General features: G+C 47.4%; 1 protein-coding gene across 1 annotated transcript in view; it reads right to left on the bottom strand.

Annotated features, from left to right (window-relative positions):
• The window catches only part of cacna1bb (calcium channel, voltage-dependent, N type, alpha 1B subunit, b), a 100,910-nt gene extending 88,602 nt beyond the window's left edge, over positions 1 to 12,308 (bottom strand). The window contains exons 1-5 of the mRNA XM_084687069.1: positions 12,226 to 12,308; positions 11,557 to 11,851; positions 9,376 to 9,648; positions 7,233 to 7,338; positions 4,521 to 4,660 (exon numbers count right to left, since the gene is read on the bottom strand). Coding sequence (XP_084543195.1) covers positions 4,521 to 4,660; positions 7,233 to 7,338; positions 9,376 to 9,648; positions 11,557 to 11,851; positions 12,226 to 12,286 — 875 coding nt within the window. The 5' untranslated portion in view covers positions 12,287 to 12,308. The remainder of the gene's footprint in view (positions 1 to 4,520; positions 4,661 to 7,232; positions 7,339 to 9,375; positions 9,649 to 11,556; positions 11,852 to 12,225) is intronic.
• Between the last annotated feature and the right edge of the window lie 578 nt (positions 12,309 to 12,886).

The raw sequence follows: 12,886 nt of genomic DNA, 5'->3' as shown, positions 1-12,886 counted from the left end.
GAGGGAGGGAGGAGGGAGGAGGAGTGCTGGAGGAGGGTAGGAGGAAAGGAGGGGAGGGAGGGAGGGAGGAGGAGTGCTGGAGGAGGGTAGGAGGGAGGGAGGGAGGGAGGGAGGGAGGGAGGGAGGGAGGGAGGGAGGGAGGGAGGGAGGGAGGGAGGGAGGGAGGGAGGGAGGGAGGGAGGGAGGGAGGGAGGGAGGGAGGGAGGGAGGGAGGGAGGGAGGGAGGGAGGGGCAGTGAGAAGGCAGGAAGAATGAAGAATGAAATGAAGTCTATTTGTCACTTTCCATCGGGCAGTCTTCATTGACAACATATGGTCGCAGTCACTGTCATCTCTTATCCAGCATGGACCTCAGGTCAGGCTAGCTACATAGAAATACGCACGTAGACATATACACACACACACACACACACATAATTGCACACACAAACGCACACATACAAACCTCCACATACAAACACGCACAGGCGATCCTCTGACGCACACCTGTAGAGCGTTAGGAGAACAGCAGCGTTGGCAGAGGAGACAGACGTGTTTTGGCCCGGCGTTCAAAGGCAGCGATCTCCCGCCAGCAGAAGCTCTAAAGTGACCCTCCCTGTTTTCCGCTTCTCCACTTTGAAGCCCGCGATTGTCGAGGCCGTATCACATGAAAGACACATGAAAAAGATGCAGCATTGAAAATCGGCACTTTGAAGTCGAAAGCACACGAGCAAGGTCTCTCTCGCAGACCACTTATAGTGATTTGACTTGGACATCAAACCCCGAACCTAAACAACGGGCCAGGCTAGCTTTCTCCACAGCATCCTGCAGTGTGACAGGCGGAGGAGCTGCTAACCCGAGGTTAGCAGTTACACCTGGCCCCCGGACACGGGTCTAACTGGCGGGGAGAACAAACACAACTCAAACTCTGTTCTTGAAATATTTCCAGCGGGAAGAGCAAGTACAAACCACGCACTGGGGTTCGTCTTCAAATATACAGAACGGTTGTGTTAGCTACTTAGCTAACTCACAAACATCTTCAAAACGTTGTACTCATGATCGCGGTGGATGTGGCGTTTCTAGATGCTACATGTTACACAGCCACACAAACTCATACACACACACACACACACACCACACCACACCCTCACACACATACACAAATACACACACACACAGAGAATAATTCTCAGTTGACATTATTTTCCATGCTGTTGAAAAAGGCCTCCACTAAACTGATATAGAGCCATACCCCTTCTGGTTTCAGGAGAGCAATTTCATTTCTGAACCCATTACTGGCTATAATTGAATAGGACCTCTAGTATTGACAAGTGTAAATATACTCCCTCCCCTGGTTTCATATCAGGCTCCGGGACGTTCCTCACCTTGTCAGAGGGGACATGACAGGCCAACTCAGGCCCTGCTCTCCTATTTCCTTCTCAGAATCGGTAACTCTGTGCTCTATTGATCAGGCTTTTTGGCACCCTGGGCAGATTGATTCTCTTATTAGTAGCTACGGATGTCTGATTGGGATAGATTAAAAGGTCTGTCGTGGCTCAGAGAAACACTATTATTTACCCTTTTTCATTAAGAGCAGTGGACAGGACTAGCCCCTGGTCATGGTAGCACAGGTGCCACTGTGAATCAACAGTAATGTACTGTAAATGGAAAGGTGATTATAAAATACAACAAGACTGGGCAGGCAGCTCACCAGATAAGAGAGTGTACCAGGCAGGCTGAGGTCTTATGGCAGCAGATACTTATTAGCCTTTACCATGTGTTAATAAGACTTGCTCATTTCTAAATCATTACCGGATCATACATGTTTTGATGGCGTAAGCGAAGCCTGGTTCATTTACATTCAGTAAATCTAAATTCAGCGTCTGCTAAATACATGTAGTCATTTAGCAGACGCTCTTATCCAGAGCGACTTACAGTAAGTACAGGGACATTCCCCCCGAGGCAAGTAGGGTGAAGTGCCTCACCCACGGCGGGGAATCGATCAGGCAACCTGATTACTAGCCCAACTCCCTCACCGCTCAGCCATCCGACTCCCTGGTTCAGGTGTGGCACTTGCAACCTGTGGAGCTTCCTGGGTCCTCCTCCCCTCAGCCCTGGTTGTTGTGTTATCTCCCTCCCCATCTCCCCTGTGTGGTCTGTATGTTACCATCCATCAGGGGGGATCATTCCTCTAGTTGCTCCCTGCCTCATATTCCTTGTACATTGCTCCCTAACGCTAGAGGCAGGGAATCCTTTCTTTATATACATCCACTCCGCCAAAGTCAAACCTATTATTTAATAATGGTCAATGGTCAGATCAACACGGGAGTGTCTTGACTGGAGTGAGCTTGAGGTGTGTTGGTAGAGAAGAAGGCAGCCGGGCGTGGCTCCACGCTCCTGTCCGCTCCGCCTGACTAACCAGTCATCTGGCTCTCCCTGACAGGGCCAGTCAGTGGCCCTTCTCTTCTCCTCCTGCCTCTCATCCTCTCAGCAGCATCTCCTCCTCCTTTCCTGATCCCTCTCCCTCTCTTCCCCCAGCAGAGACGCTCCCTTTCTCCCTGTCCCTGTCCCTGTCTCTGTCTCCCTCTCTTTCTCCCTCCTTCCTCTCTCCTTCTGCTTCCTCTTTCTTACTCTCTGTCCTGCTTCCTCTCTCTCCTTCAATCTCGCTCCCTTTCTCCATCCCTCTCCTTTCTCTCCCACCCTCTCTCCTTTTTCTCTCCCACCCTCATCCCTCTTCTCTCCCCCCTCTCTCCCCCTCTCTCTCCCCTCTCTCTCTCTGTCTCTCTCTCTCTCACCCCTTTTCCCCCTTTCTCTCCCACCCTCATCCCCCCTCTCTCCCCCTCTCTCTCCCCCTCTCTCTCCCCCTCTCTCTCCCCCATCTCTCTCCCCCATCTCCCTCTCTCTCTCTCTCCCCCTCTCTCCCCCTCTCTCTCCCCCATCTCTCTCCCTCTCTCTCTCCCCCGTCTCTCTCCCTCTCTCTCCCCCCTCTCTCTCCCCCATCTCTCTCCCCCATCTCTCTCCCCCATCTCTCTCCCTCTCTCTCTCCCCCCTCTCTCTCCCCCCTCTCTCTCCCCCATCTCTCTCCCTCTCTCTCTGCCTCTCTCTCTCCCTCTCCCTCTCTCTTTCCTCCCTCTCTCTCCCCCTCTCTCTCCCCCGTCACTAACAGTCCCATGTTTCAATCTCTTTTCTTTCTCATGTTGATTTATTTTGTTTATCGACTTCCTGGAACAATCATTATTTCCCTCATAAATCCCACCCACACTGCTTATAACACATAACACCACACTCACACATTTCAAGAAGCAAAAGAGCAGGTTATCACAGGCAAAGGTTATCACAGGCAAAGGTTATCACAGGCAAAAGCAAAGAGGAGAGAAGAGAACACCGAGAGCGTGCGGTTCTCCGTCCAGACCAAGGCCTGACACGCCCCTGGCAGCTCCGGCTCCTTTGCCATGTGGAGAGCAGGCTTACAAACATCAGAAGAGCACTTATCCACGCGGCTACAAGAATCCAAACCGCCGCTTGAAGTCAACACAACACAACCGCCAAGCCCAGGTCGTCCAGCCTCATAAAGAGCCCCAATGTAAGCTGTTCCATCTCTCCCAAGCACTACCTTGGGCTTCATACCTCACAACCTATATACTAGTAAAAGTCCTGTTCTGTCCAGGAGTGATTACCTGGGCTGGTCTTTTCCCCCGGCTGCAGGGTCAGCCTGACCCACTACCTGCTGCCTCCCTGCAATCAGAGGCCATTAGGGTTGGAGAGAGCCCTGGTGTGGCAATCTCCCTGGCAAGCACTCTCAGCCCAAGCAGCCTACTCTAAAGAGGCAGCTAGCTTGCTCGAAATAGACTTCTCGCTGACTCTAAAAACATGCACCAGTGTGCTCACTCAGAGCACTCATCGAAAAGTCGGGATTTGTCATCTAGCTATCCTGTTCACGTCTCCCAGCCGGGTTCAAAGCAGTTAGGATGAGACCAGGTAACGGAAAGATTCACTGCAAATGACTTGTGTCGCAGACACGTCTTCCCAACGTACAGTGGGGGATTTGAACCTGCGACTTCTTAAGCTGCTGTGCGTTGCTACACCCCTGAGTTAGACCTATCCCCTTAAAAACACAACGCTCGACATCCCCTGAGGTTTATAGCGACGGCAGTCGCTTTCAGAATAGAGACGGTACATTGATGCGAGCTGACTGTAAGTATCTGTCCTGGGAGAGATGTAAGCGAGTGGAAACTGGCTGTGCTGTCGCCATCTTGGCAGTTTCTGTTCTACCAGACAGGAAACCACGAGGGAGCAGAGCACAGCTGCAGAGAAAAGGAGGATTCAAAGTCACACTCTCGCAAACGCGCACACGCTCACAAAGACCCGCGCTCACAAACGACACACACCCGCTCACAAACACTCACAAACAACACACAAACACACACACACAAACTCAGAAAGACTCACAAACAAACACACCCACACAAACACACACAGAGCTAGTGTTTCTCCCATATGTCCCGCCCGCCTCCCCCCAGCCCTGGAGGCCAGGGGACTCACCCAGTGAGGACGACCACGAAGTCCATTACGTTCCAGCCGTTTCGGAGGTAGGAGCCTTTGTGAAAGGCGAAGCCCAGGGCGATGATCTTAATGCCGGCCTCAAAACAGAATATTCCAATGAAGTAGGGCTCTGTGTCGTCCTGTGGAGAGAGAAAAGGAGAGGGGGGGAACTTTTTGTTAGAAGGAAGAGAGTGGGTAATGAAGCATAGGGAGAGGGAGAGGGGGAGATAGAGAGACAGAGCGAGAGAGCTAGAGAGGGAGAGAGAGAGGGCGAGGGAGAATGAGAGAGAGAGAGAGAGAGAGAGAGAGAGAGAGAGAGAGAGAGAGAGAGAGAGAGAGAGAGAGAGAGAGAGAGAGAGAGAGAGAGAGAGAGAGAGAGAGAGAGAGAGAGAGAGAGAGAGAGAGAGAGAGAGAGAGAGAGAGATGGTTTCTTTTACTTCTCTAGCCGATGTGAATAGAACAGGTGGAGGAACAGACCTCTCTTTCATGATAAAACCCAGAGAGAATGGAGAGTCTTCGTTCACCACCAATAACAAAAAATTTGTTTATGCAAGGTTCAGCATAAGATATGATCTCTATAGTATTACATTTACAGCAATGGGTTCCACAGGAAACAGTAAATATGAAATGATTTAAAATCCTATCCTGAACTCAGAAGTGCTTGTTTTTTCACTCCTCGTCAGATCAGGCACGTATGACTTGACACTTTTTCTTCTTCTTCTTGTCTCCAGTAAATGTCAGAAGGACCTCCAAGCTCTAGCAGAGAATATCTCTACCTTCCCACAACCCCTCTCTCTCCCTCCTTCCCTCTCTCCCTCTCTCTCCCTCTCTCTCCCTCTCTCCCTCTCTCTCTCGCACCACAGGTCCCTGGCTACCCCCGGCACTAGCAGAGAATATCTCTACCTTCCCACAACCCCTCTCTCTCCCTCCTTCCCTCTCTCCCTCTCTCCCTCTCTCTCTCGCACCACAGGTCCCTGGCTACCCCCGGCACTAGCAGAGAATATCTCTACCTTCCCACAACCCCCATCACTCTCCCTCTCTCTCCCGTTCTCTTTCTCCCACCAGAGCTCCTTGACGACCCGGGCCCATCCTCCCCCACCCTCAATCACAAACAAGTCCGACTTGAAACGTGTTTTGCTTCCTCTGACCTTTTCCCCCTAGTTTCACTGTCTGATCTGACAACAAAAAAGACTGTGGATATGTTTCATGTGATATAGTTATAGAAATAGTATTGGAATAAATGGATTCCTCAATCCCTCACGGAGAGGATCCCCACTCCTTTCGCCAGACCGGACAAAACCCTCGTCCCCAAAGCGGCCGCAGGCTTTAATGTATGGATGATAACACCAGACGGTCAAACTGAAATATTAGCATATCCATCTGATGTAGAGAGATAGGAGACAAAGCAAGGCACAGGCTTGTGTCACGACTATGCAGACAGGGAGAGCTGGGTTGTAGGTTACATGTTAACATACAGACTGTACATCTAAGATGTTCATGAATAATGCACGGCCTGTCTCCACTGCTTAGTGGGGAGCGGAGGGCAGAGTCCCAGGGGAGGACGGGGCTAAATACCTGCCATGAATCTGAGGTACGACACTATTGTTTATTCTCTTTACGGAGGCAACGCATAAATAGCTTATTTAGTTCCTAATTAGGGAAGGCGCTTTTCTGACATCCCAGAGACCCACAGAGAGAGAGAGAGAGAGAGAGAGAGAGAGAGAGAGAGAGCAAAAGAGGGGTGGGAGGGGCTTAGGGTTAAACGTCTCGAGTCGGCTGGCGGAGTTCAAACACCAGTTTAAGCTACGTGTGTGAGCAGTCTGGGGGCCTGGGGAAGGGGCCATGGGAGGGGGGGCGGGGGGCCGGGGGAGGGGGCCTGGGGGGATCAAAGCTCGCTCAGTGTGAGTGTGTCTGAGCTGCCTCAAACACACAGTGAGACACAGGCCCACTCATGCTCCCGGGCACTAATGAGGATGTGATGCTGGGGTGACCAGGAGGGGGCAGGGGACTGGGGGGGCTGGGGTGACCAGGGGGGGCAGGGGACTGGGGGGGGGCTGGGGGACAGGCTGTGTGTCTGGGATCAGGGCCTCCTCTGACAGAGGACGTAAACGGCTGAACATGTCTCTGTGTTACTGAGCTCTGTTGAAGGAAGAATGAATCCCACTGCAAATTAGCAACACTCAACAAGCAGCTTTTACAGCTCTCTCTTCTCTCTTCTCAGGTAGATTATTTCACTTCAGTGATGGACAGAGGCGTCGATTTATGTTTTCCTCCGTGGGTGTTAATGGGCGCACGCCCTTTAAAAATGTTCATTTTAAATGAATGTAGCCTGCTGGCATTGTGGCTCACGTGAGTGCTCAGGCTCTGCAGCACCCACAGTATGCAGCACGCCTATGGGGGTGATTACTGACAGTGAAGTGAGCAATGAGAAGGTGATGTGTACCAAACAGTTGTGAAAAGATTACTACGGCTTGCTTTCTCTCCCTCTACCCCTCTCTCACTGTCCACCCCCCCTCTCCCTCTCCCTCTCTCCCTCTCCCTCTCCCTCTCCCTCTCCCTCTCCCTCTCCCTCTCTCTCTCTCCCTCTCTCTCTCTCTCTTGCCCTCTCCATCTTGCTCCTGCACTCATTCTCGCAATGAAGTGAGTATATATTATTATATATCATCCTATATTACATATAAATGATTATGTTACGATGTAAAGCACTCTTACCAGGCGTTCTGACATGGGCGTCTTGTCGCTGGCCGGCAGATGTTGCTCCAGCGCGAGCACGATACAGTTGGCGATGATGGTTGCCAGAATCATGTACTCAAACGGAGTTCGCAGGTTAAGGAGCACAAACGGATTTCATGGATATGATAACACACACCTTAAAAAAAACATGCAATTGATGTATGATTACTTTAAACAGATCCCCGGAATAGGATAGTCTATTTTAGATAAAAACAAAATGAACCGTTTTAACGCTTTAGACAACTGGGTGACACTTCGTCGTCGGTTTAAAGGCTAAATTAGTTGGCTACAGTACATTGGTCTTCAGAAACACAGTATGTTCTTGTACAGTTAAGTATGACACTTCTCAAATAAACTAATTTGTGTAATTGGTTCCACTGATGGAAAGTGGAAGGGAAATGAACAACGGTTAACAGAGGAAAATATATGTTATGTATGTATGTACGTACATACATACATACATACATACATACATACATACATACATACATACATACATACATACATACATACATACATACATACATACATACATACATATATATATATATATATATATACATATACATATACATATACATGTATATATATATATATATGTTCGGACCGTAGAAGTAGGCTAATATCTTCGACACACCCTCGGTCTTCCCGTCAGGGTGTAAGCTTTTCAAACGCTTAGGGGAAAACTGAGTTATGAGCGTCAACGTCTTTCCAGTTGGTTGACCATTTCAATCCGTTTTCAATGCTTGCCTCATTCTGCAACAACGGATCTTACCGGGGCATTCCCCTCAGGCCGAAGGCTTTGTGGGATTGTTGGTCGTTGAGGAATAGGCAGGCTTTAGAAAACCGCTCGACCCAATGCCGAGAACCAAGCCAGGAATCCGCCATTTAGACAGGAAACTGCGCCACTAATGATAAAAGATGATAAGGCTTTACCCCCTTAAACACCCTGTAATATAAACTGGAGCCTCTGAATCGTGTAAAGGTCGGTCACGAGCGATCTGCTCTCACCAGAATGTATAATGTAGAGCATGGACGTCTTAATGTACCAACTTTGGGGGCGCAGATAAATTGATAACCATTCTTATTGGATTACATTTCGGAGAATGTTTTTCTAACTGACGCCCACACAGCAGATCCAGCTGTCTGGTCGCGTTTGTCATGCGCCCTCCGGCTCTCCTGCCTGGCAGTTTTGTGTTCGGGGGTGGCGTGGCGGGGTGCGCGTGGGCGAGTTCAGCACCATGGAGAGGGCTCGAGCCGCTCCGAATAAAGACGAGGCGTTGCAAACTAGCGGTCTCATTTCTCTCTCTCTCGCCTTACCATGGAAACGGAAGAGGCAGGAAACGGCAGCAGTTTTACAACTGTTCAATGACCACATAAAATCGGGTGGTCAATGTGCTCACAAAGACTGCTTTACACACCATCTATAAGCATAGGTGTGTCATAACACGATATAGCTGAAACATAGTGCTTGTGACAGAATTATGTATCAAGCATCGACATCATGCATGTTATATTTAAGTACAATTCTACAAGTAAAAACCGCCTGTTGCGAGCGGTGGGATAGACTAGCTAACCGACCTTGACCAGTTAACTGTCGTGTTCAAATGAAGGACCAACCATTTATAAAGTATTGTAGTAAGTCAAATAATGATTTCAAAAGTGTCGCGATGTCTATCATGTCCCAAATATTACTGATATAGTGTATTACTTAACTGTCTGTGCCCAGTTAGCCTCACTGAGAGTCAGATGAACTCTATAGTCTATTGAGAATTGTGTTTTTTTAATGAAAATGCTAATTATGTCTCTTTAAATAATCGAATCGAAATGGACTTGATTGGACTTGACATCTCCTACACATCTGTCTTTTGGGTAGACTAGCTGACCGTTGACACATGGTGACAAAGGGTCTTCAATGTCTTCCTGTCTGAAGCGAAGAAGGGCATAACATGGAACGAGGATTGTGGGATCAATTATGGACACAACGTATCAAAGAGACACAGTGTGATGTCTGAGACACAAGCAACACATGTCTTTGTCAAATATAAAATACATGAGCGATTTAAACACAGATGCTCCACCACCTCCTTCTATCATTGGTGCTTTTGGACAAAAAGGATATGGCCATTCAGTTATTCGCTTTGCATACTTCCTTATGAGATTGTCTTCTCGAAAGATGAACAAGGACCGGTTGACAGTGAAGCAGTTCTGTTTGACAGGGTTGGGGTTGTATATAGCCATTGTCCTAGCTCTCTGAGCCATCGACTGTTTGTACATCCTTTGGCCGCCTGGAGCACCACCAACCCGGGCTCCCCCTCTACCGGCGCCCGGCGCCCCTCTGCCGCCGCCTCCGCCACCATAGCGGGTGGGTAGATCTTCTGCGAAGCGAGCCATTCTAGAAACGCACAGATCCAACAGGGGAAATCCAAAGCGGTGTCAGTGAAAATAGAGGAATGAAGCATCACAACAAACACAGCTGTCCAGCCCACTGGTTTACATCCACGTGTATAGATGGGTTGCTTTTAGAGATTAAATGAATAAAAATAAAAAAAACGTAATTTGTTCTGTTTTGGATATCCTTTCCTTTCAGCCCTTTGCCTTCACTCAAGCCTCCAACACATTTGGTAGGATACAGATGAAAGAAAGTTTGCATTCAACCGAAATGTGCGTTTAAATCTATTAAACGATACATTGTCCAAATGATTCCACATGTTACATCCATTTCACCTAGTTCCGCCTAGATTGACGGTGCAGGTCCCACATATAAAACATACACGTCTCTTTTCAGCGTTTGAATGCAAACACCAGTTGAAAAACGCCTGAAAAGGTCATGTTGTTAGTCGAAAGGAAAAATATGTCAGCGCGTCTCTTCGTTTTCTTTGCGAGTTTCAAGTGGCATATCAACAGCTTTAACAAAACAAAACCACTTGGAGCTTACGTCCTCTACTCCCAGTTGAGCGCGTGCCTTGTGGGCTTCAAAGTAACCAATTCACCAGACTCTGGTGCGAACAAATGAACGCATGTGACCAAAATTAGCCTATCGACAACACAACCTGCGCAGAAGCACGCGCCGGCTGTTATGAAATGAGAGAAGCTAACAGATGAATTTGCGTTAATTCGTTGAAAAGGCACACCCATGTCAATCACAATAACCAATAAATATGTAAATTCAAGAGAAATGGTATTATGATACATTATTAGATTGAAATTGTATTTCAGGCTACAGCCCAATTGAACTTTACATTAATACATCTTGATACAACTAAGACATGTGAACCATACATAAAAATAAATCATCATTGTTTTTAAATATATTCTATTTTCACCATAGACAGAAGCAATGTTATCGAAGGAGTCCAACCGATATAAAGTGTATGGTTTGTCAGTGGAGTTTATTTCTTTACATTAACGTCACTTGTGTGCGGGCTATAATCTTCTAATAGTTATTTGCACATAATTGCAAAATTACACGTAAAAGAAAGTTATTGTTTGTGCTACCAAACAAATTCACAATTAACGAAAAATGTTAAATCCATGTAATTTTACAAAAAAATACAGATAAGGAAAAATTCCGCTATTCCGCTCCTAGCATTCACTTGGAACGAGTTGTCTACCAAGGTTTCAGCGTGGCTAGATATTACCAAAGAAATATTCTCGTATTTCTCGTATGGGTTTGACGGTGGAGCCTGGAGGGGCTTCTCGCGCATCCAGAAGCGCTCTGCTATCTGCTCGAGCCAGAGGCTGTTTGAGCTGCTTGGATGCGTCTTTGCTCCGGGGTTTATCCTCCAGAGTGGCTCGATCGTGCAGATGCAGCCAACATCTTCAAAGAATCCACAATCATTGAAGTGGCCACAGGTCTAGGCCACTGCACATTTTCTCTAACGCCAATCAAGTTTCTGGTTAAGTGAAGCATTATTAAACGCATTAGACATCAAACTAAAAACAAAGAAGGCTACATTTGATGAATGTAAATCAGAATAATCCAATTTGTCTTTATGTAGGCGATACAAAGGGTTGGGCTCAGTGTGCGAATTACTATGGGCACGGGTTTGATTAGATTTGTAAGGCATTTTGAGTTCGGCGTGGTTTTGATCCTCCTTGTGGTGGTTATCGTGTACTGCAAGAGCATAATCAAATAAACTACAATTTAATAAAAGTTCAGTCCACAGTAATCTAGGCGCAGGTTATTATTTGAGCAATCTCACAAATAATAACGGATTTCTAACTGTTTTTATGGAGAGAAAAAAAATCATGTAACTTGTCTTCAGTTAATAATAGCAGAAGCTCTGGCTGACAGACCCACCTGTTGCTGGACCAAGGTATGTTGTTCAGGGCGTCGTGTTTACGAATAATGCGTCGTATGCCTCGCTCTTCGGAAGCAACGGGCTCACTGAGTTGATAAACTCTGTCATACTGTGTGTTATCCATATTCTCGGTTCTCCATGACTGCTCATGGTCAACACAACTGTCAGTTTCATCATCGTTGTCGCACACCACAGCTTGCCGTCTACGGAGTCCCGCTGGAGACTGAGCCCAAGCGCCGTATTCCGCGCCCAAAGTCAGCATCCTCCAAGTGTTAAAGGTGGTAGAGCGCAAGGCTGGTGGCAAATATAGTTGTTAAACTGTTTTAAAACGTAGAATACAAACTGTAACCTTGATCTGAGGCTTACCTGTCCCTTCAAGTTCATGCTGCAGGCCAGAAACAATGAGACAATTGTATCCCATCTCATCAAACAGACAGTGATTTTTCAGTATTGTCCAAATACTGCCAACATGCCACAGTCGGGCTTTTTAACCAGAAAACAGATTTGGACCATGGTTAACAGTCAGCCAGTGCTTTGTTATCAGTGTGGGGTGTTAAAGGCACAGGCCCCCAAACAAGGGTCATTCTTTGTGAGACAGGATGGGGTACATTGTCAAGACATCAGAACACATTTTAAAACGTTGAGAGGCAATATAGCATCATACGTACCATAAACCACAGTTGAACGCCTTTCCGCCCATGTTGAGTTTTCGGGGGTCGGTCGCCTCATGGCTGATTCCTTAGCTGACAAACTGTTGCTTCCAGACTCAAGGTAAATGTCAAGTTATGATTACTTATTGAAACTGTAACAATTATTGTATGCCTGCTTACTGGAACAAAAATTCATGGACAATGGCCTGAAAACAGTGCGTCTGTGTTTTCTCCCATGGAATGCGGAAAAACGATTTCCGGTCCCGCTAGTCGAGATTGAGAACCTTGTTATCAACATCAATGTCTTTAGTTCTCCAGGAGAAATGTCTCTGATTTAATTATCAACTGAGATTCGAGCCATGTCCGAGTAATCAGGAAGGGAGCAATCATCACGGCGAGGCCTAAAAGGCCAGCTGCGGCACAATCAGCGACTTCCTGATTTTCTCTAGCTGGTTTTGTTGACATTTGGAGGTGGACTCAAAGACCTCTCCATAAACCAGGGTAGCCTACACAAACCCTTAGGCTACTCTACTAATAGGCCTACATCCATTTGCCTCTCGTTTTGAATCATTCCTTTGGAGTACCAGCTCTGTTAACGCGAGAGCTACTGAAGTACTTTCTGTTTAATTCCGTCTGTCAAAACTTCCCCGCTGTTCGGTTCAAAGAGAGCTAAATGGAC

This window comes from Hypomesus nipponensis, chromosome 22 (genome assembly GCF_054491055.1).
Source record: "Hypomesus nipponensis isolate SF chromosome 22, ASM5449105v1, whole genome shotgun sequence".
Lineage (NCBI taxonomy): Eukaryota > Metazoa > Chordata > Actinopteri > Osmeriformes > Osmeridae > Hypomesus > Hypomesus nipponensis.
The sequence above is the reverse complement of the archived record's forward strand: the minus strand, read 5'-3'. Positions and strand labels throughout refer to the sequence as shown.